This window comes from Oryctolagus cuniculus, chromosome 3, assembly GCF_051225735.1.
Source record: "Oryctolagus cuniculus isolate XC-2025 breed Fujian yellow rabbit chromosome 3, ASM5122573v1, whole genome shotgun sequence".
NCBI lineage: Eukaryota > Metazoa > Chordata > Mammalia > Lagomorpha > Leporidae > Oryctolagus > Oryctolagus cuniculus.
The window spans coordinates 176,070,617-176,094,369 of record NC_142869.1 but is presented as its reverse complement, the minus strand read 5'-3'; the positions used below and the strand labels follow the sequence as shown (position 1 = coordinate 176,094,369).

General features: G+C 42.3%; 1 protein-coding gene across 1 annotated transcript in view; it reads left to right on the top strand.

Moving 5' to 3' along the window:
• Positions 1 to 23,753, top strand: part of CNTNAP2 (contactin associated protein 2) — a 2,149,916-nt gene that overhangs the window by 1,319,396 nt on the left and 806,767 nt on the right. The window contains exon 10 of the mRNA XM_089329590.1: positions 12,022 to 12,193. Coding sequence (XP_089185716.1) covers positions 12,022 to 12,193 — 172 coding nt within the window. The remainder of the gene's footprint in view (positions 1 to 12,021; positions 12,194 to 23,753) is intronic.

The window sequence follows — 23,753 nt, the reverse complement described above, 5'->3', positions numbered from 1 at the left end:
AAAGTGGGATTTATCCCTGGTATGCAGGGATGGTTCAAGGTTCGCAAATCAATCAATGTGATTCACCACATTAACAGACTGCAGAAGAAAAACCATGTGATTATCTCAATCGATGCAGAGAAAGCATTCAATAAAATTCAACACCCTTTCATGATGAAAACTCTAAGCAAATTGGGTATAGAAGGAACATTCCTCAATATAATCAAAGCAATTTATGAAAAACCCACGGCCAGCATCCTACTGAATGGGGAAAAGCAGGAAGCATTTCCACTGAGATCTGGCACCAGACAGGGACGCCCACTCTCACCACTGATATTTAACATAGTTCTGGAAGTTTTAGCCAGAGCCATCAGACAAGAAAAAGAAATTAAAGGAATACAAATTGGGAAGGAAGAACTCAAACTATCCCTCTTTGCAGACGATATGATTCTTTATTTAGGGGACCCAAAGAACTCTAATAAGAGGCTAATGGAACTCAAAGAGGAGTTTGGCAAAGTGGCAGGATATAAAATCAATGCACAAAAATCAACAGCCTTTGTATACGCAAGCAATGCCATGGCTGAGAAAGAAATGCTAAGATCAATCCCATTCACAATAGCTACAAAAACAATCAAATACCTTGGAATAAACTTAACCAAAGACATTAAAGATCTCCACGATGAGAATTACAAAATCTTAAAGAAAGAAATAGAAGAGGATACCAAAAAATGGAAAAATCTGCCATGCTCATGGATTGGAAGAATCAACATCATCAAAATGTCCATTCTCCCAAAAGCAATTTATAGATTCAATGCAATCCCAATCAAGATACCAAAGACATTCTTCTCAGATCTAGAAAAAATGATGCTGAAATTCATATGGAGACACATAAATAGCTAAAGCGATTTTTTTACAACAACAAAAACAAAGCTGGAGGCATCACAATACCAGATTTCAGGACATACTACAGGGCAGTTGTAATCAAAACAGCATGGTACTGATACATAAACAGATGGGTAGACCAATTGAACAGAATTGAAACACCAGAAATCAACCCAAACATCTACAGCCAACTTATATTTGATCAAGGATCTAAAACCAATTCCTGGAGCAAGGACAGTCTATTCAATAAATGGTGCTGGGAAAACTGGATTTCCACGTGCAGAAGCATGAAGCAGGACCCCTACCTTACACCTTTCACAAAAATCCACTCAACATGGATTATAGACCTAAATCTATGACCTGACACCATCACGTTATTAGAGAACATTGGAGAAACCCTTCAAGATATTGGCACAGGCAAGGAGTTTCTGGAAAAGACCCGGGAGGCACAGGCAGTCAAAACCAAAATCAACTATTGGGATTGCATCAAATTGAGAAGTTTCTGTACTGCAAAAGAAACAGGAGAGTGAAGAGGCAACAAACAGAATGGGAAAAAATATTTGCAAACTATGCAACAGATAAAGGGTTAATAACCAGAATCTACAAAGAGATCAAGAAACTCCACAAAAACAAAACAAACAACCCATTTAAGAGATGGGCCAAAGACCTCAATAGACATTTTTCAAAAGAGGAAATCCAAATGGCCAACAGGCACATGAAAAAATGTTCAAGATCACTAGCAATCAGCGAAATGCAAATCAAAACCACAATGAGGTTTCACCTCACCCCGGTTAGAATGGCTCACATGCAGAAATCTACCAACAACAGATGTTGGCGAGGATGTGGGGAAAAAGGGACACTAACCCACCGTTGGTGGGAATGCAACCTGGAATTTAAATAGGCAAACAAAAAAGCGGTCTGCACCCTAATGTTTATTGCAGCACAATTCACAATAGCCAAGACCTGGAACCAACCTAAATGCCCATCAACAGTAGACTGGATAAAGAAATTATGGGATATGTACTCTTTAGAATACTATACCGCAGGAAAAAAAAAAAAAAAAAAAAAAAAAAAAAAAAAAAAAACAATGAAATCCAGTCATTTGCAACAAAATGGAGGAATCTGGAACACATCATGCTGAGTGAAGTAAGCCAGTCCCAAAGGGACAAATAAATGTACTCCCTGATCGGTGACAACTGACTGAACACCAAAAAGGAAACCTGTTGAAGTGAAATGGACACTATGAGAAACGGTGGCTTGATCCGCATAGCCCTGACTGTTAATGAACAACTTAATACACTGTCCCACTTAGTATTTTTTTTGTCTGTTCTACTTAATACTACTGGTTTAATTCTGTAATTAATACACAGTTATTCTTAAGTATTGAAATTTAACTGAAAAGTGATCGCTGTTAAATATAAGAGTGGGAATAAGAGAAGGAAGAGATGTACAATTTGGGACATGCTCAAGCTGACTTGCCCCAAATGGTAGAGTTAGAAACATACCAGAGTATTCCAATTCAACTCCATCAAGGTGGCATGTACCAATGCCATCTCACTATTCCAAGTGATCAATTTCAGTTCACAATTGATCATAATGATAGGACTAAGAGTCAAAGGGAGCACATAAACAAGTCTAGTGCCTGCTAATACTAACCGATAGAATAAATAAAGGGGAGAGTGATCCAACATGGGAAGCGGGATACACAGCAGACTCATCGAATGGCAGATGTCCTAAACAGCACTCTGGCCTCAGAATCAGCCCTAAAGGCATTCGGATCCTGCTGAAAGGCCCATGAGAGTATTTCAGGCATGGAAAGCCAAGACACTCTGGCAAAAAAAAAAAAAAAAAAAAAAAAAAAAAACCACCTAAATGAAAGATCTCTGTGAGTGAGATCCCAGTGGAAAAAACAGGTCTTCAAAGAAGGAGGTACCTTTCTCTGAAGGGAGGAGAGAACTTCCACTTTGACTATGACCTTGTCTAAATAAGATAAGAGTCAGAGAACTCAAGAGGCTTCCATGGCCTTGGAAACTCATGACTGGAGCATAGGGAGATTGCTGATGCCATAAACAGGAGTGTCAATTTGTAAAGTCAACAACAGGAGTCACTGTGCACTTATTCCTCATGTAGGATCTCTGTCCTTAATATGCTGTACATTGAGATTTAATGCTATAACGAGTACTCAAACAGTATATTTCACTTTGTGTTTCTATGGGGGTGCAAACTGTTGAAATCTTTACTTAATGTATACTAAACTGATGTTCTGTATATATAGAAAATTGAAAATGAATCTTGATATGAATGGAAGGGGAGGGAGAGCGGGAAAGGGGAGGGTTGCGGGTGGGAGGGAAGTCATCGGGGTGTGGGAGAGAAGCCAATGTAGTCCATAAGCTGTACTTTGGAAATCTGTATTCATTAAAAAATGTAAAAAAAAAGAAAATCCATGGGCATTGAATGCAAATTTATATGGAATAAAACTAATCAAAGATGTTACTGGATAACAGAATTTTTAGTATAAATCATAACTTCAATTGGAACATAAAGCTTTTTTAAAAATACTTTGGCTTTTGAACAACTTAAATGTATCAGCAAAGCAGGAAGCATACAAAGCCTGCTGGGATAACCTTGACCTGGAAGCCCCATTCATGTTTTGTCAATCATGTGGTGATGTCATTTATAGCAAAGGACTTGTCACGCCTTGTCATGCCACCCCTCTGACTGGGTGTCCTCAGTCCTTTCTGGACATCACACCTTATCCTTCCTGAATATTCAGGTCGCTTGTCCATCGATTCGTGTTTGTCTGATGTTCCTTCGTGATCAAAACCAGCTTATATATTTTTGCGGGAATACAGTAACATCATGTTTTTTTAAAAACATTTCTATTTAATGGGGACAGGGGCAGGAAGAGGCAGAGGCAGATAGTGAGAGGGTGCTCTTTTGTCTGCTACTTCACTCTCCAAATGACCACAACAGCCAGGGTTGGGCCAAGCCAAAGCAAAGGAAGCTGGAACTCAATCCGGCTCTTATGTGGTTGGCATGGCCCCCACTACTTGAGCCATCATCACTGCCTCCCAAAGTGTGCATTAGCAAGAACTTGGAATCAGAAGCAGAGCCCAGATTCAATTCCAGGCAGTCCAATATTGGATGCAGGCGTCACACGCAGCACCTAACGACAGCCAAGTACCTGCCCCAAGACATGTTCTGTTCTCAATGCATCCTATCAAAGGTAGTCCACAGTGAGAATCAGCACCATCACTGGTGGTGATAACTTTGATTACCTAATTACAAGTGTGTCCTAATTACAGGTTCTCTACTGAAAAGTTACTACTCTCCCTTTGAAATTTATAAATATTTTTAAAGAAATAGTTTCAGATTATGTTCCTTGTCCAAATTTCACCCACTCCTTTGAGCTTCAACTGGCATTTCTAGCCTAAATTAATCTGTATGTCAGTGGTTGCCAAGTGGTAACTTTCTACTTCCAATATTGTTTGATATTTATTAGTTATCAAACTGATTTAGGGAGAACATTGTCTTTTTCTCCATTAATTTATTTTTATAAAAGTCAACCCAGGAAGTCCTCTTCTATGTGTAGGATATGATCTGTGGCTTTCTCTTTTTTTCCTCCCTCCCTCCCTCCCTCCCCCTCCTTCCTTCCTTCCCTCCCTCCCTCCCTTTTGGGTCTTCAAATTATTTACTTTGTACTGAAATTGTCCTGAATTTTTGTAGCAGAAACCATTTCGGGCTGGCTTACTGTCAATCTGACATGGCCCCATCATTCTTTATACACCTCTTTACTTTGTGTTACATCAAACTTTCCAGGCTGCTGTTTTACTTTGCCTGCCCCAGCCCTAGAATAAATCATTTCTCTAAGGTGTCCAGATTTTATTCAGTGGAGAAACCAGATCTGAGCTGTAGGAGTGTTCATTGCTTCCGGAGTGATCCTGTACCAAGACTGTTCTCAGTGATTGATAGAAAAAACTTCTGTATAGGGTAGGTGTGGGGAGCAACTGAGACTAGACTAAGTTACTGGAATTAAGACTTATTCTATGCATCTGCTCGCCCACAATATGGCACTGAGAGAAAGACCAAACAACCTCTACGCAGCTGCCTCATCAGTTTGATAAGCAGCAGGAGCTGATCCTGCTCCTGATTGGAGGAGAGCAGCGTGCTTGGCACGTGGGTAGCAGAGTTGGGATTGGTGGAAGAGGACTATAAAGGAGGAGAGACAACATGCACCGGGAACATCTGAAGGAACACCTGAGCAGCCCCTGAGAGAGCTGGCCGGCGGTGTGCCACTCCTCCATGGAAGTGGGGAAAGTGGCAGGGGGAGCCGCCCCTCCACGGAGGTGAAGGGGCTGGCAGCTAACCCGGGAAGAACCAGCAGCAAACCCAGGAAGGGCCGAGCAGACAAAAGAACAGCGCAGGGTCCTGTGTCGTTCCTCCGCGAAGAGGGGAGTTGTATCCCTGCCACCCAGGGTTGAGTTCTTGACTCCTGAGTGTTTGGACACTTGTGGATTGAACCAGAGGAGGAGAAGTCAGCCAGTCAGTGTCTATCTCTCTTTCTCGTCTTCTATCTCTATGCCTCTGAAGCAAAACGAGAGAAAATTTGTGAAAAGGAGGGGACGTGTTGTAGCGCAGGGGTTGGGCTGCTGCTTGGGACACTAGCGTTGCATTTCAGAGTCCAGTTTGAGGCCTGGCTCCTCTGCTTCCAGTCCAGCTTCCTGCTAATCCATCCTGGGAGGTAGTGGGTGACGGTTCAAGTGCTTGGACTTCTGCCACCCACATGGGAAGCCAAATGGAGTTCTGTGCTCCTGGGTGGTGCAGGCATTTTGAGAGAGAACCAAGGGATGGAAGACTCCTTTGTGTGTGTGTGTCTCTATGTTGCTCTTCCTTTCAGGAACATAAAAATAAACATTTTAAAACTAAAGGAATGATGACTTAGGGAAAAAATGAGCTCTTCAAGAAAAAAGGAAACCATCCATATCTGTCTGACCACATTCACAATTCTGTAAACTTGTATCTGTGTCAATGTACATAAACTGGAAATTACAAATCTATATTCATAGATTAAATTACAGTCCCAAACCACAGGGTTCCTTTAATCTTTCCCGTGTTCTATATTTGTGCCTGCTTTCTCTATCATTGAAGCCTGGCTCCCACTGTCCTAGCTTATGTGTGTATTTGTTCAGTGAAACTGTATTGTAGCCAATCTCCATCCACACGGGTCTGATCTCCTGGTGGGTGTCTTTGCTGTGCAGGCCCCCGTCACCACCAGGCGTACTGCCCTGCCTGCTCTGCTTCTCTGCTTGTCTGGAACCTAGTCACCATGAGGCTTTTTTTCCTGACCTTACTCAACTGAATTTCACTGACTTATTCCAGAAGGTTGGGTAGACAGCAGAGATTAGTAGATACTTTGCACAGTTTTCAAAATTACGTTGAAAAGAAGATGCTGCATTTGTTTCAATGTCCTTACATGACAGCACTAACATCTCTCCAGCCTCCCAAAACTTGCCAACTTAAACAAAAGATAAATGGAGAAACTTTACATACACTCGGTTCAAGACATGTTAAGTTTTCAATCCTGTTCACTATTTGCTTTTTCTGTCCCATCATATTATCATCATAATTTACAGCAATTTATATTGGCATTTCAATGTCTAAACAAATAGCAGTACATTTTTTCTGATGTATTTCTAAATCAAACTTAAAACCTTGAAAATGCATGTGTTTCCTGTGTCAGCAAGAATAATAACATACTGAGTGGACTTCAGATGAGGTCTGAAGTTTTTACACACTAAACCTTGAGACAGAAAGCTCAAACATGCCAGAAAAGCAGCAGAATTACAAGGATCTTATAAATAGGAAAGGTTTCCCAACTTACTGATAGTGAGATGCAATTGAGACCGACCAGGCTGCAGTTCACTGTGGGTGTACTAACACATTGTAAGCATGTTGAACCCAGAAACAGCAGTCTATGTTTCATACTGTATTTTTGTATTTGAAATTCCTAGCCATAAATTTAAAACTCTAAATAAAACATATAGTAGTTTTACCTCTTCAATATATATTATCTTTCTACTAACTCGACAAATTTTTTAGTTATTTGCCTTTATTTGCTTCCTGGATCAATTCGTTTCTGACTCACAAAATCTCAGCTGCAATTTTTTTTTTTTTCTCAGAACAGTTCCACATTTAATCTACGAAGGAGGTTAAATCCAGGGCTTTGAAGTAGTCACAATGTGATGGGCAGGGACACAATCATATTTTTTTTGGACACAATAGTATTTTTACTGAAATAGTATTCATCCATAAAAGAACCAAACACAGCAAGCAAATATTATATTCTCTGTTTTTGAAAGGTGGCAGAGACCCAGACATTTCAGTATTAGAGCCCCTAAATCTTTAACTCATTGTTGACTGTAAGGAAATCATACCTTTGCACTAGTCACCTTGTCTAGGAATAAGTCAAGGTGTGTATTTTGTAAAGACTATTTGAGAAAGCAAAGCATGATTTCATTCCTTAAAATCTGTATTATCTATCACTGTAGAATGAATTGATCGAAACACACTGACTTGACACAGGAATCATCTATTGTCTTTCACTTTTCTGTGAGAGACTAGTTTTCTGAAGGAGACTAGTAATTCAAGAGCAGCTCGGTGGAGCAGATCCAGCTCCTCATGAGGCTGTAGTTCTGTGTTTCCGGGGCCGCGAGCATTGAAGGCCTCTCTAGGAGCCCTGCTTCAAGGTGGCTTAGTCACGGGGCTGGCAAGAGGCTGCTGACTGCCGGTGCTTCATCTAGCACCGCTTCACTTGAGAGTCCTATGTCACGGCAGCTGGCTTTCCAAAGATGAAAATGTAAGCCCTAATGTCTTTATTTCTTAGTCATAGCAGTCACATTACACCATCACCTCTGCAGGATTCTACTGGTCACACAGGTCAGCGCTGGTTTGTTGGGGAAGATCACTAAATAAGGCCAAAAATAATAGGAGTCTTTAACATTTCAACATGAAGATTTACTGCCATGTTGGAGGTTGATTACAAGCGTTTGTCATCTATCCCCCAAAGCTTCTTGTCTTTTTCACACAAAAAATATCCTTGTTGCCTTCCAAACCCCTCCAAAGTTACATTTCATTACAGCATCTACTCAGAATTCTGGAACTCATCATCTAAGCCGAACCAGATCAGAATTAAATGCTCATAGAGTTGGAGCAGTTGGGTTACATTTACTCACATACAACTCATCAAGTATTTTTCTCTATCTGGAGGCTTTTGAAGTTTTACATCACCTGCAAACCCAATGCATAATGGAAGGATATGAACATAGAAACCAATGTAAATTCTTTTGTTCAAAAATGGGCAAAACAACAGCAGCTCAAAGAAATCGCAGGCCCATAGCAGCTCTGAAATCCAGTGGGCGGCCGGCGCTGCGGCTCACTAGGCTAATCCTCCGCCTTGAGGTGCCGGCACACCGGGTTCTAGTCCTGGTCAGGGCGCCGGATTCTTTGCTGGTTGCCTCCCTTCCAGGCCAGCTCTCTGCTGTGGCCCGGGAGTGCAGTGGAGGATGGCCCAAGTGCTTGGGCTCTGCACCCCATGGGAGACCAGGAGAAGCACCTGGCTCCTGGCTTCGGATCAGCGCGGTGCGCCGGCCACAGTGCGCCGGCCATGGCGGCCATTGGAGGGTGAACCAAGGGCAAAGGAAGACCTTTCTCTCTGTCTCTCTCTCTCACTGTCCACTCTGCCTGTCAAAAGAAAAAAAAAAAAAAAAGAGAGAGAAATCCAGTGGGCACGTATTGGTGCATCTTTGTTGACTCAGCCCTGCTGTTTTCTGGAAATGATTCTCCATGACTCTGGGTTCAACTCTCCGCATGCTCATTTTTGGCTCTCTGAGTCTTCCTTCTTTGTAACTGCATCATTTACTGTTCATAGGATTGTAACCTCCTTTTATTTTGCACCATTACATCCCATTGAGTGAGTAAGAGCTGGCGGTGATCCCTCCAATAGAGTTCTCTTTAAAAAGGGCATGTTTCCTACAAATACTCAGGTTTACTCCATTCAGAAAAAGACACACCCATGATCTCATAAGGATAAGCTTTTCTCCTGAGCCTCTCCTCACCTCCTGAGGGATCATGCCCTTAAGTTTGTTAGAACCTCTATTGTTTAAGAGAAGCTGAAGTTTACTTAGAGTTTTGTTCTCCCCCAATGGTTCTGTGATACATGACATAATATTTATTAAATATTTTCTGAGTCCTTAACTTGAATTTACAGTTGTAGTTATCATCTTTAGCCAGGGTTTTCCCAGTATCTGATTGGCCTGGAAGTTAATTTTTGTATCACTAATTCCATGAATGGACTGGAATTAAGAAAACACTTAATTTCAAATCCATCAAGTTCTTATCTCTTCATATTTAACAGTACTTCTTTGATTTTTATCTTGTTTGACTCTTACTACTAATAGAAATAAAACGCTAGCTAGCATCTTCAATACCCTGCCCAGAAATTTCCCCAGCTATTTATATGAATCAGTAAGTGCGTATTTTTCCTTTCTGCATTATCACAGAACGTTGATATACTTTCTACCACAACATAAAATGGATCCAATTTTCTCCAATCTACGATAACATTTTCCTGAGCTTCCTTTAAGCAATTACCTACAGCCTCCTCAAGAACCATTAGGCTTCTGGTCAATAGTTCTTTTAGGCTTATCCAATTTGTTTGCATATCCCAGTCTATATGTCACTGCCACGTTGGTTGGTGTTTGTTGTAATTCTCTCCCAGTACTAACTTACATGTATCTACTGCTACATAACAAATTGTCCCCTAAATTAACTTAGAACCTTTATGATCATTTGTTAACTCTCATGGGCCTCTCCATAAGACTGATCATGGCTCAGCAGTGACTTTCCGTAAAGTGAGCTTCTTGGAGACCAAGTTGGAAGCTAACCTTGGCAGTCACACATTACTACCACTTGTACAGTTTTCTGAAGTCCACAGAAGCCAACCCTAATAGAAGAGGGAAGGAGACTACCACAGAGTATGAATACCAGGAGGCAAGATAATGGGCTTCTTCTTGGAAACTTTTCAGATAAGGCAAAGAAAGAGGAAAATTACATTTCAATGGATATGTACCATTTTGTCATATAATTATCTTCTAGAATATATCCCTTGTAGGAAAATGAAAGGACTTGACAGTCTCTAACTTCAACACTATCAAGACCAAACAGAACATTGTTATGAGTGACTGATGTCTTGTGCTATGAAGTTAATTATATGCAATTCATAGTGATTGGTGTTTATGCAGCTGCTTTGCCTTAGAGAAGTTCTTATTCTCACAAATAGATCGAAGCGTTTTGAAATCTCTCAAAGCTAGTGTGAATATTTAGAGACTCTCAAATGTTCAAAAATACAGAACAAAATGATAGTCTGTTAAAAATGGTCAATAAAGTTACAGCTGGGTATTTTCTGTCTGCCAAGTTTAGACATTAAGCCCCATTCAATTTTGTCTTGATTAAACAATTGAAAATCATATGTATGCACACAACTAGTCTAAATAAACTGCTTATCTAAAATCAGCATTTTTCTGATGGGACTAAGTCAATGCAAATGAAAAAGTGTGACTTACAGAAAAAATACATACATGTGTGTGCACATACACAAACCTTAAACTGACATTGAAGTAGAGCCACTTGATATTTTTAAATCAAGAAATTAATTTAAATATAATTCTACCTTTATGTAGCACTATATTGATGGAAAAGAATATGCGCAACTATAATTGACCCTCAAAGGAGATTCAAGTGACAGTTACTAGACATTGTAACCCATTGACAAAGGCAGAAAGATTTATGTTATTCAAAACTACTGTCACTAGTCAAAGAGTAAGTTTGTAAAAATCACTTAATGTCCAATTTCTGTTTTGTTTTTAAGATATATTGATTTATTTTAAATCCAGTGTTATGGATCTGATCCAGTTTCCTGCCTCCCACGCCCTATGAGACAGCAAGCAATGATTCAAGTACTTGGGACCCTGCTAGCCGTATGAGAGACCTGGTTTCCTGATGCCTAACTTTGGCCTGAACAATTCTTGCAGGCATTTGGGGTGTGAACCCATGGATGGAATTTCTCTTCTCTATCTCTCTCTTACTCTTTCTCTCTCTGACTTTCAAATAAAGTGAAAGTCAATAAACACAGTGGTTTGATATATTTTTTAAAGATTGATTTATTTACTTGCAAGGCAGAATTACAGATAGAGATAGAGACAGAGACAGAGAAGTCTTCCATCTGCTGGTTCACACCTCAGATGGCAGCAAAGGCTGAAGCTGAGCCTATCTGAAGCCAGAAGCCAGGAGCTTCTTTTGGGTCTCCCACATGGGTGCAGGTGCCCAGGGACTTGGGTTATCCTCCACTGCTTCCCCAGGTACATTAGCAAGGAGCTGAATCAGAATTGGAGCAGCCAGGGCTTGCACCAGCATCCATATGGGATGCCAGCACTGCATGCCGGGGCTTTAACCTGCTGTGTCACAGTGCTGGCCCTTTGATCTATTTTTTTTAAATCTTAGTGGCCAACCCTTATCCCTAAATTTATTTCTTCAAATAGTCTTTTGAATTTTATGTCTTGAGAAATCATTTGTAATGCAAAATTCTATTTGGATTAAGTTAAGCATTGATCCACACAGAAATTTACTTTAATTGATCATAGTAAATTTAACTTCTTGATATCTGAATAACAGGCATCTTGACCTTTTAAAACAATAAATATTGAAGGTGTAAGAGAAAGGAAGTTGAATAGCTGAGAAAAATCTAAATTTTATTGTCCTAATCTCTAAAAGCAGCTCAGATAAGAATGTGTAACAGGGAGCCTTCAACAGCAGAGAGAGAGATGACCAAGTGGAAAAGATGTCAAAAGAGAAAATTGCAATGACATTAGACCCCAGAGACAGATAGTAACCTGATAACCCATTACAGTTCAACACTGACATCTTCCCCTGAAATAATCTCACATCCACAAAAGACTTCACTCTTCTACACTGAATGACATCAGCAAAGGTAGAAGAAACACAGTAGTTGGATATGATGGCTGTAGCAATATAAAATACCTATGAGAATATTACTGAAGCCTGCTGTACACAGAGTTGAAAATTCCCATTTCTTCTGTTTCACAGGTTTTCTGAACCAGATGAATAACTCCAGTCACTCTGTTCTTCAGCCCTCATTCCAAGGATGCATGCAGCTCATTCAAGTGGATGATCAACTTGTAAATTTATACGAAGTAGCACAAAGAAAGCCGGGAAGTTTTGCAAATGTCAGCATTGACATGTGCGCCATCATAGACAGGTAAATGGTCTTTTCATCCTATGTCAAGTCCTATATGCTTTCTAAATTCATGTTTTTGCTTCAGGATAAGTGAAATACTTAGAAGAAAAGGAACAAAGGCAAAACAGAAAAGCATGTTGGGATTTACCATTTACAATGCTTATGCTGCGGTTTGAATAAAATACAGTTCTCAACACATGCAGAAATTTAACCCCCAAAGTCATAAATTGATAGTACTAAGAAGTTTGGAAAAAATGCAGTTACGGTGTTTGGGAAGTGGGAGTGGTGGGAGATTCTCCACGTATGGTTCACATGAGTGGGTTGGTTAGAAAACCTGACTCAGGTCAGCCACGGTCTCTGATTCCTAGCTGGCCATGCGATCTTTCCCCTGCACATTCTCCAACTTTGCCATCTTTAACCTCACTGGCAGACGAAACAATGTGGCTGACGTGATCTTGTACTGCGAACCTCCAAAACTGTGGACCAAAATAAGCTTCTTTCTTTCATAAGTAGGAACTTCTTGATAGTGATGGAAATCTGATACAGAAAATTGATACTGAGGAATGGAGTCACATCTATAACTATGTCTAAAAATGTAGCTGCTGCTTTAGAATTGGTTTACTGGCAGATTTTGGAAGAGTTCACAGGAGCAGGCTCAAGCTCACCCAAGGACACTGCAGAATTCCTTTCCCTGCATCCAGCTGGCTGTAGCCTTTATTCAAGTAGGCCCAAGTATAGTTTGTGCTAAGAGCACACCTGGATGTTGTCAGTGTGAGACTGATTTTTTGGTGCATGCGGAATGTAAGAGTTATGAGGTCCTGGTGGTGTCCACTGTAATTTCAAAAAAAGGCTGGGAGACCAGGCAGTTGTACCACAGGGTTGGAGGCCCTGAAGAGAGTCCCTGATGAGGTGTTGTGTAATGAACTTATGTGACTGAAGTTGGTATGACTGTTCTTGGGAGGTAAATCAACCAGCAATGTGCACCTGCCTGGGAAAGTCACATGTATCTGAGGGTGACCTTGGAGAACAGCCACCTGGGCAGTGACCAAGACAGCCATAGAAGTATGGAGGCCTCCACCTAGATTTCAAAGGATGTTTCAGGTAAGAGGCCTGGGCAAGCCCTGCTGCAGGGTGGACCCACTGTAGACAGCCCCCAATAAGGTAATGCCAAGCCAAAAAGTAGCATTAGAGCTGTTGCAGCAAATCCCCACTGGGGAAATGCCTAATAGAGCTGCAGATACAGGATTTCAACTGTGAGAAATGGCAAATCACAACCCACCAAATCACAGGGCTGTGTGTGTGTGTGTGTGTGTGTGTGTGTGTGTCACTACACCCATTACCATGTAGCTAGGATTTTTGAACATAAAATTTCAAGATGTAACATTCCATCTGTTAGGATTTGCTCTTGTCTTGGTCCTATTATTGCTATGCCCTTTTTCAGAATGAAAATGTGTACGATGGCCTGTAACACCCATGTATGTAACTTGCTTTGGCTTGCACAAAACCTCATAGCTGAGAAGTTTGCCTTGAGTCTCAGATATAATTTCAGATTTGAAACTTCAGAATTAATGTTGGACTGAGTTATGACTTTGGAACTATAGAGAAGGGAATGATTGTATGTGAGAAGTGTCGCTCCCCCTCTTCGTGGAGGAATGACACAGGACCCTGCGTTGTTCTTTTGTCTGCTCGGCCCTCCCCAGGTTTGCTGCTGGTTCTTCCCGGGTTGGCTACCGTCCCTTCCACCTCCGTGGAAGGGCGGTGCCCCCTGCCACTTTCCCCACTTCCGCGGGGGAGTGGCACACTGCCGGCCGGCTCTCTCGGGGGTTGCTCAGATGTTCCTCAGGTGTTCCCCTTAGATGTTCCTCGTGCATGCCGTCTCTCTCCTCCTTTATAGTCCTCTTCCGCCAATCCCAACTCTGCTACCCACACGCCGAGTACGCTGCTCTCCTCCAATCAGGAGCAGGATCAGCTCCTGCAGGTTACTGGTCGAACTGGAGGCAGCTGTGTAGAAGCTGTTTACTCCTCTCCCAGTGCCATATTGTGGGAAAGCAGATGCATAGAATAAGTCTTAATTCCAGTAACTTAGTCTAGTCCGAGTTGCTCCCCACAATTCCCCCTTTCTTTTTATTTTTGGCGATGATACGCGCCTGTCTTCGGTGCCCCGCGGCACACACTCTGCTCTGCTTGCTGGAGTTGCCCACAGGTGCTTACAAGCCCTACCAATCAGGCAAACCGAATCCGGGTACTCTCTTCGCCATGTTGTGAGGAGATTTTTAGGCGCTGATGCGTGCCAGTGTTCGGTGCCCTGCAGCGCATGCTCTGCTCTGCTAGAACTGCCTGCAGGTGCTTACAAGCCCTACCAATCAGGCAAACTGAATCTAAGCCCTCTCATTGCCGTATTGTGGGGAGACTTATTGATGTTAATTCATGCCTGTCTTCAGTGACCTGCAGCTGCCCACAGGTGCTTATCGTCTTACTAATCAGGCAGACCGAATCCAAGCCCTCTCATTGCCGTATTGTGGGGAGACTTATTGATGTTGATTCATGCCTATCTTTGGTGACCTGCGGCTCATACTCTGCCTGCAGGTGCTTATCGCCTCACTAATCAGGCAGACCGAATCCAAGCCCTCTCATTGCCATGTTGTGGGGAGGCCTTATTTTTCTCTATTTCTCTATCTCCGGGCATTCCTATCTCTCCTATTTTACTTCTATCTGCCAGCATTCCTATTTCTCTCATTTTACTTCTAAACTTCTGTTTCTCTTATCCCCGCGGCTTCCCGGCGCCTGCCCCGAGGCTGCTTCTCGGCGCCTCGCCCCGCGGCGGCTTCCTGGCTCTGCGCCGCTTCAGCCCCCGCTTCTCATCTGCGCGGCTTCCCCGGCTTCGCGCACGCTCTGCGGTCTCCGCGCCCCTTCGCGCCCGCACCACGGCCCCGTGCCAGCCCCGCACTTCCTATCTATTCATGCCCAGCGCGCTCTCTCTGCGCACGGTGGCTTCCGCGAATCACACAGCCTAGCTCACATTTCAGCTTCTTGGTTTTCAGTCTAAGTTCCCCAGGCTAACCTGGCGAAATCCAACCTAGCCTACGTCTCTGCTCCCGGTTTGGCTTCCCGTCTTTTGCTCCCCGGGCTAATCTGATGGATTCCAACCTGGCTTACATCTCCGCCTCTGGTTTTAGATTTTCGCCTTTTGTTCCCCAGGCTGACTTGACGAATCCCAACCTAGCTTTCGTCTCCGCCTCAGCCTGCCCCCGTGGCTTCATTTTCCCTAACATTTTTCTCTACCCGGTATGTTTCCTAACTTTTCTTCCAACAATATTCCCCTCTCATTTCTCCTGGCTTCTCCCAACAGTCCGTATCCGAGTCTAAGTTTCTTCCAGCTTTCACTTTCGCTTTCAATCCTAACTTCTTCCGGCACTTTTTCTGTCCGCCTTTTCCCTAGGCTCTTCCCTAGTCTCTCTCCAGTATTTTCCCACTTCTTCCCGTTTCTTCCCTCCTAGGTTTCCTATCCAAGTCACGGCACCATTATGCCTCCTAAGTTTCCTATCCAAGTCACGGCACCATTATGTCGCTCCCCCTCTTCATGGAGGAACGACACAGGACCCTGCGTTGTTCTTTTGTCTGCTCGGCCCTCCCCGGGTTTGCTGCTGGTTCTTCCCGGGTTGGCTACCGTCCCTTCCACTTCCGTGGAAGGGCGGTGCCCCCTGCCACTTCCACGGGGGAGTGGCACACCGCCGGCTGGCTCTCTCGGGGGTTGCTCAGATGTTCCTCAGGTGTTCCCCTTAGATGTTCCTCGTGCATGCCGTCTCTCTCCTCCTTTATAGTCCTCTTCCGCCAATCCCAACTCTGCTACCCACACGCCGAGTACGCTGCTCTCCTCCAATCAGGAGCAGGATCAGCTCCTGCAGGTTACTGGTCGAACTGGAGGCAGCTGTGTAGAAGCTGTTTACTCCTCTCCCAGTGCCATATTGTGGGAAAGCAGATGCATAGAATAAGTCTTAATTCCAGTAACTTAGTCTAGTCCGAGTTGCTCCCCACAAGAAGGACTTGCGTTTTTGAGAGCCAGGGGCAGAAAGTGGTTGTTAGAATGGGATGTAACTTCCAATTGCCTGTAGATATTTAAGTCCTAATATTATAATTTGGTGGCACAAAGAAAGGTAGAAACTTAAGCCAATTACAATGTTAGGTAGGTGAGCCAAGTAGGAAGACCTTGGAACATCTGAGTTATTATCAGAGGGTTGGCTTTGACAGCTGAGTTGGGTCTAGCCTCTCCCTCTCCTTCCTGGATCACTGTGTGTTCATTCTTCTGTACATACTCTACCTTTGCTATCCGCCAACCTCCATCCTCAGCAAGTGGCCAAACCAATGGGGACAGCCCAATCTGGGATGCTGACCCTCCAAAACAATAAAAGGCAATAAAAAAACTTGTCTCAGATATGTAGTTACAGCGAACAAAAAGATGACAAATATAGCCTATTTTAGCCCTTATATAATGTTATCAGTAGGCCGGCGCCACAGCTCACTAGGCTAATCCTCCGCCTTGCGGCGCCGGCACACCGCGTTCTAGTCCCGGTCGGGGCGCCAGATTCTGTCCCGGTTGCCCCTGTTCCAGGCCAGCTCTCTGCTGTGGCCCGGGAGTGCAGTGGAGGATGGCCCAAGTCCTTGGGCCCTGCACCCCATGGGAGACCAGGAGAAGCACCTGGCTCCTGCCATCGGATCAGCGCAGCACGCCGGCCGCGGCGGCCATTGGAGGGTGAACCAACGGCAAAAGGAAGACCTTTCTCTCTGTCTCTCTCTCTCTCACTGTCCACTCTGCCTGTAAAAAAAATAAATAAAGTAATTTAAAAAATAATGTTATCAGTGATGATGACATTGGAAGACAAGGATTTATATGTTTATATGATAGAACAATCTGTGTTGTCACGTTTATACATCAGCCTCCCTCAGGATGTGAACATTGTATACATAGTTTTGCAAGTAACATCTGGGTGATAGAGCGACTGCTACACTTTATTGGTCATTTTGCTCTCTATGCCAACAAGCGGAATGTCTTGTCTTTCCCTGTGTTGGTCAGGACTTGGCTTTAGCATATTGTCCCTCCAAAGACCCTTTCTGAAAGCAAGGATTTATTATAAGATAAAAATGGGCAAATGGGAATTTACTGTTGCAGAAGACTTAGAGTAACTGAATCTGCGTGCAAAACACACACATCAAAATAGCAAAGTCTGATCACTGTTTCTGAAGATCTGAAAGGTGCTTTTCAGGAAAACTCCAGCTGAATTCTCATACAGGAGCAAAATACACCTCTTTTAATAAATGTTATGATAGTATTGCTTATGCTACCTAAATATACTTGAAAAAATTTATTTCATTCCAACAAGTTGGGAGAGAGATTTTATCCTGAGAGTTAATTTCATTATTATATTTTGGAAAAATGAAAGTTCTTTAAAATAGTTTGTTATTCTTAAATAATATAGCATTCCTTCCTTAGTCTACCTGCAACAAAATGCAAACATTAGGTTTCTAATAAACATTTCATTTAAAGGATATCCTTAGAAATGCATTTAAAGACATGTAATAAATCTTAAAAATATGCAAAATTTATTATGAAGTCATAAAAATGTTCATGTGAATGGTAAATTATAGTTTATGGTGGGTATAAAATATAGCATTTTTTTTTTTTGACAGGCAGAGTGGACAGTGAGAGAGAGACAGAGAGAGAAAGGTCTTCCTTTGCCGTTGGTTCACCCTCCAATGGCCGCCGCGGCCGGCGCACCGCGCTGATCCGATGGCAGGAGCCAGGATCCAGGTGCTTTTCCTGGTCTCCCATGGGGTGCAGGGCCCAAGCACCTGGGCCATCCTCCACTGTACTCCCTGGCCATAGCAGAGAGCTGGCCTGGAAGAGGGGCAACCGGGACAGAATCCGGCGCCCCGACCGGGACTAGAACCCGGTGTGCCGGCGCCGCAAGGTGGAGGATTAGCCTATTGAGCCATGGCGCCGGCCAAAATATAGCATTTTAACTTTTTTCCCCAGAAACCTTTCATTTAAAGAATATGAACAATTCATTTCATAAATACAAGTTTAAGAACATAGTGAGTCTTCCCACCATACCGGCCCTCTCACCCATACTCCTACCACTCTTCCTGCTCCCCTTCCTGTTCCCATTCTTACTTTTTACAAAAATCTATTTTCTTTTTTTTAAGAATTATTTTATTTATATGAGACAGAGTTACAGAGAGAGGTAGAGCCACAGAGAGAGAGAGAGAGAGAGGTCTTCCATTCCACTGATTCACTCCCCAAATGACCTCAACGGCTAAAGCTGAGCTGAGCTGAGCTGAGCTGATCCGAAGCCAGGAGCTTCTTCCAGGTCTCCCATGTGGGTGCAGGGCCCAAGGACTTGGGCCATCTTCTACTGCTTTCCCAGGCCACAGCAGAGAGCTGGATCAGAGCACGAGCAGCCGGGACTAGAACCAGCACCCATATGGGATGCCAGTGCTTCAGGCCAGGGCTTTGACCTGCCTGCACAGCACAGGCCCCAGATCTATTTTCAATTAGCTTTATGTACATATGATTAACTCTATACTAAGTAAAGAGCTCAACAAATAGTATGGAAAAAATGGTCCTGAATAGTTGAGACAAAGGCTGTTCAGTCATTGCATTTCAAAGTGTCAATTTCACTTCCATAGATTACCTTTTGGATGCTCTAATAGTTATCACTGATCAGGGAAAACATATGGTATTTGTCCTTTTGGTACTGGCTTATTTCACTAAGTATGGTATTTCCCAGTTTCATCAATTGTGTTGCAAATGACAAGATTTCGGTTTGTTGTTGTTGTTGTTGTTGTTGTTGTTGTTTTTGACAGAGTTAGAGAGATAGAAAGGTCTTCCTTCCATTGGTTTACCCTGAAATGGCCGCTACAGCCAGCACTGTGCCCATCCGAATCCAGGAGCCGGGTGCTTCTCCTGGTCTCACATGCAGGTGCAGGACCCAATGACTTGGGCCATCCTCCACTGCCTTCCCGGGCCACAGCAGAGTTGGACTGGAAGAGGAGCAACCAGGACAGAATCCGGTGCTTCAACTGGGACCACAACCCAGAGTATCGGCACCGCAGGTGGAGGATTAACCTAGTGAGCCGAGGCACCGGCAGATTTCATGTTTTTTTAACCTCTGTGTAGTATTCTGTGGTGTAGATATTCCATAATTTCTTTATCTAGTCTTCAGCTGACAGACATTTGGGTTGATTCCATATCTTAGCTATTGTGAATTGTGCTACAGTTAGCTCCTTTGTCAAATAGAATTTGGTTGTAGATGTGTGGATTGATTTCTGTAGTTTCTATTCTATTCCATTGGTCTACCCATCTGTTTGTTTGCCAGTACCAGGCTGTTTGATTATAACTGCTATGTAGTATGTCTTGAAACCCAGTATTGTGATGCCTCTAGCTTTGTTTTTGTTGTATAAAATTGCTTTAGCTGTTTGGGGTCTCCTGTGTTTCCATATGAATTTCAGCATTTTTTCTATGGCTGAGGAGAATGTCTTTGGTATTTTGATTGGTATCACATTGAATCTGTAAATTGCTTTGGGTAGTATGGACGTCTTGATGATATTGATTTTTCCAATCCATGAGCATGGAAGATTTTTCCATTTTAATGTCTTCTTCTATTTCTTTCTTTCATGTTTTGTAATCCTCATCATAGAGATCTTTGACATTCTTGGTTAAATTTATTCTGAGATATTTGATTTTTTGGTAGTTATTGTGAATGGGATTGATCTTACAAATTATTTCTCAGCCATGGCATTGTCTGTGAATACAAAGGATGTTGGGGTTTTTGTGTTGATCTTTTATCTTACCACTTTACCAAAAACTTCTGAGTTCCAGTAGTCTTTTAGTGGACTCTTTTGGATCCTCTATATATTGAATCATGTAATTAGCAAAGAGGGATGCTTTGACTTCCTCCTTCTCAATTTGTATCCATTTGATTTCTTTTTCTTGACTAATGACTCTGGCTAAAACTTCCAGGACTATATTGAATAGCAATGGTGAGAGTGGGGATCCTTGTCTGATCTGAGTGGGAGTGCTTCCAATGTTTCCCCATTAAATAGGATGCTGGCTGTGGGTTTTTCATAAATTGTGTTTAGGGATGTTCCTTCTATATCCAATATTCTTAAAGTTTTCATCATGAAAAGGTGTTGTGCTTTATCAAATGCTTTCTCTGCATCTGTTGTTCTTCAAGTTGTTAATGTGGTGTCTCATATTGATTTGTGAATGTTGAACCATCCCTGCATACCAGGGATAAATCCCATTAGATCCAGGTGAATAATCTTTCTATATGTTGGATTTGATTGGGTAGTATTTTGTTGAGGTTTTTTTTTTTTAAACTTTTATTTAATGAATATAAATTTCCAAAGTACGACTTATGGATTACAATGGCTACCCCCCATACCGTCCTTCCCACCCACAACCCTCCCCTTTCCCACTCCCTCTCCCCTTCCATTCACATCAAGATTCATTTTCGACTATCTTAATATACAGAAGATCAGCTTAGTATACATCAAGTATGGATTTCAACAGTTTGCTCCCACACAGAAACATAAAGTGAAAAATAATAGATGATTTTTTTTTAAATGATGATGAAATCAGAGCAGACCTATTGTCATGTTTAATTCCAGTGAGAGTCAAGTTGGGAATTGATAATTTCTTTTTTTTTTTTTTTTTACAGAGGATCAGTTTAGTATGCATTAAGTAAGGATTTCAACAGTTTGCACCCCCACAGAAACACAAAGTGAAATACATTGTTTGAGTACTCATTATAGCATTAAATCTCAATGTACAGCACATTAAGGATAGAGATCCTACATGAGGAGTAAGTGCACAGTGACTCCTGTTGTTGACTTTACCAATTGACACTCCTGTCTATGGCATCAGTAATCTCCCTATGCTCCAATCATGAGTTTCCAAGGCTATGGAAGCCCCTTGAGTTCTCCGACTCTTATCTTGTTTAGACAAGGTCATAGTCAAAGTGGAGGTTCTCTCCTCCCTTCAGAGAAAGGTACCTCCTTCTTTGATGACCTGTTCTTTCCACTGGGATCTCACTCGCAGAGATCTTTTGCCAGAGTGTCTTGGCTTTCCATGCCTGAAATACTCTCATGAGCTTTTCAGCCAGATCCGAATGCCTTTAGGGCTGATTCTGAGGCCAGAGTGCTATTTAGGACATCTGCCATTCTATGAGTCTGCTGAGTATCTCACTTCCCATGTTGGATCACTCTCCCCTTTATTTACTCCATTGGTTAGCGTTAGCAGGTACTAGACTTGTCTATGTGCTCCCTTTGACTCCCAGTCCCTCCACCATGACCAACTGTGAACTGAAACTGATCACCTGGAACAGTGAGATGGCATTGGTACATGCCACCTCGATGGGATTGAATTGGAATCCCCTGGTATGCTTCCAACTCCACCACTTGGGGCAAGTCAGCCTGAGCATGTCCCAAATTATACATCTCTTCCCTCTCCCATTCCCACTCCCATGTTCAACAGGGATCACATTTCAGTTAATTTTCAACACTTAAGAATAACTGTGCATCAATTACAGAACTAAACCAGTCATATTAAGTAGAACAGATAAAAAAACTACTAAGAGGGATAATGTATTAAGTTGTTCATTAACAGTCAGGGCTATGCTGATCAAGCCACCGTTTCCCATAGTGTCCACCTCACTCCAACAGGTTTCCCTCTTGGTGTTCAGTCAGTCGTCACCGATCAGGGAGAACATATGGTATTTGTCCCTTTGGGACTGGCTTATTTCACTCACCATTTTGTTGCAAATGACTGGATTTCATTGTTTCTTACTGCGGTATAGTATTCTAAAGAGTACATATCCCATAATTTCTTTATCCAGTCTATCGTTGATGGGCATTTAGGTTGGTTCCAGGTCTTAGCTATTGTGAATTGAGCTGCAATAAACATTAGGGTGCAGACCTCTTTTTTGTTTGCCAATTTAAATTCCTTTGGGTAAATTCCAAGGAGTGGGATGGCTGGGTCGAACGGTAGGGTTATCTTCAGGTTTCTGAGGAATCTCCAGACTGACTTCCATAGTGGCTTGACCAGTTTGCATTCCCACCAACAGTGGGTTAGTGTCCCTTTTTCCCCACATCCTCGCCAGCATCTGTTGTTGGTAGATTTCTGCATGTGAGCCATTCTAACCGGGGTGAGGTGAAACCTCATTGTGGTTTTGATTTGCATTTCCCTGATTGCTAATGACCTTGAACATTTTTTCATGTGCCTGTTGGCCATTTGGATTTCCTCTTTTGAAAAATGTCTGTTGAGGTCCTTGGCCCATCTCTTAAGTGGGTTGTTGGTTTTGTTTTTGTGGAGTTTCTTGATCTCTTTGTAGATTCTGGTTATTAACCCTTTATCTGTTGCGTAGTTTGCAATTATTTTTTCCCATTCTGTCGGTTGTCTCTTCACTCTCCTGACTGTTTCTTTTGCAGTACAGAAACTTCTCAATTTGATGCAATCCCAATAGTTGATTTTGGCTTTGACTGCCTGTGCCTCCCGGGTCTTTTCCATAAATTCTTTGCCTGTGCCAATATCTTGAAGGGTTTCTCCAATGTTCTCTAGTAACTTGATGGTGTCAGGTCGTAGATTTAGGTCTTTAATCCATGTTGAGTGGATTTTTGTGTAAGGTGTAAAGTAGGGGTCTTGCTTCATGATTCTGCACGTGGAAATCCAATTTTCCCAGCACCATTTATTGAATAGACTGTCCTTGTTGAGGTTTTTTGCATATGTTCATCAGGGAAATTGGTCTGTAGTTCTCTTTCTCTGCTGCATCTTTTTCAGGTTTAGGAACTTAAGTGATATAGATTTCATAGAAGGAGTTTGCGAGGATTCCCTCTCTTTCAATTGCTTTTGACTAGCTTGAGAAGAATTGGAGTTAGTTCTTTAAATGTCTGGTAGAATTCAGCAGTGGAGCCATCCGGTCCTGGGCTTTTCTTTGCTGGGAGGGTATTTATTACTGATTCATTTTCCGTCTTGGTTATGGGTCTGTTTAGGTGGTTTTATGTCTTCATGGCTCAGTTTAGGTAGGTTGTGTATGTCCAGCAATCCATTTCCTCTAGGTTTCCCAATTTGTTGGCATACAGCTCTTTGTAGTAATTTTTGATGTTTGTTTTTATTTCTGTGGTATCTGCTGTTACATTTCCTTTCTCAGCTCCAGTTTTATTGACTTGGGTCTTCTCCCTCCTTTTTTGGCTTAGTTGGGCCAGTGGTGTGGCGATTTTGTTTACTTTTTCAGAAAAACTGCTCTTCATTTTGCTGACCTTTTGAATTTTTTGTTTCAGTTTTGATTACTCTCTAATTTTAATTGTTTTTTTTTCTCCTACTAGTTTTGGGTTTGGTTTGTTGTTTTCCTAGATTCTTGAGATGCATTGATAGCTCACTTATTTGGTGCCTTTCCATTTTCTTGATGTTGGCACCAATTGCTATAAACCATCCTCTCAGCACTACTTTTGCTGTGTCCCATAAGTTTTGATATGCTGTATTGTCGTCTCCATTTGTTCCCAGAAATTATTTGATTTCTCTTTTGAT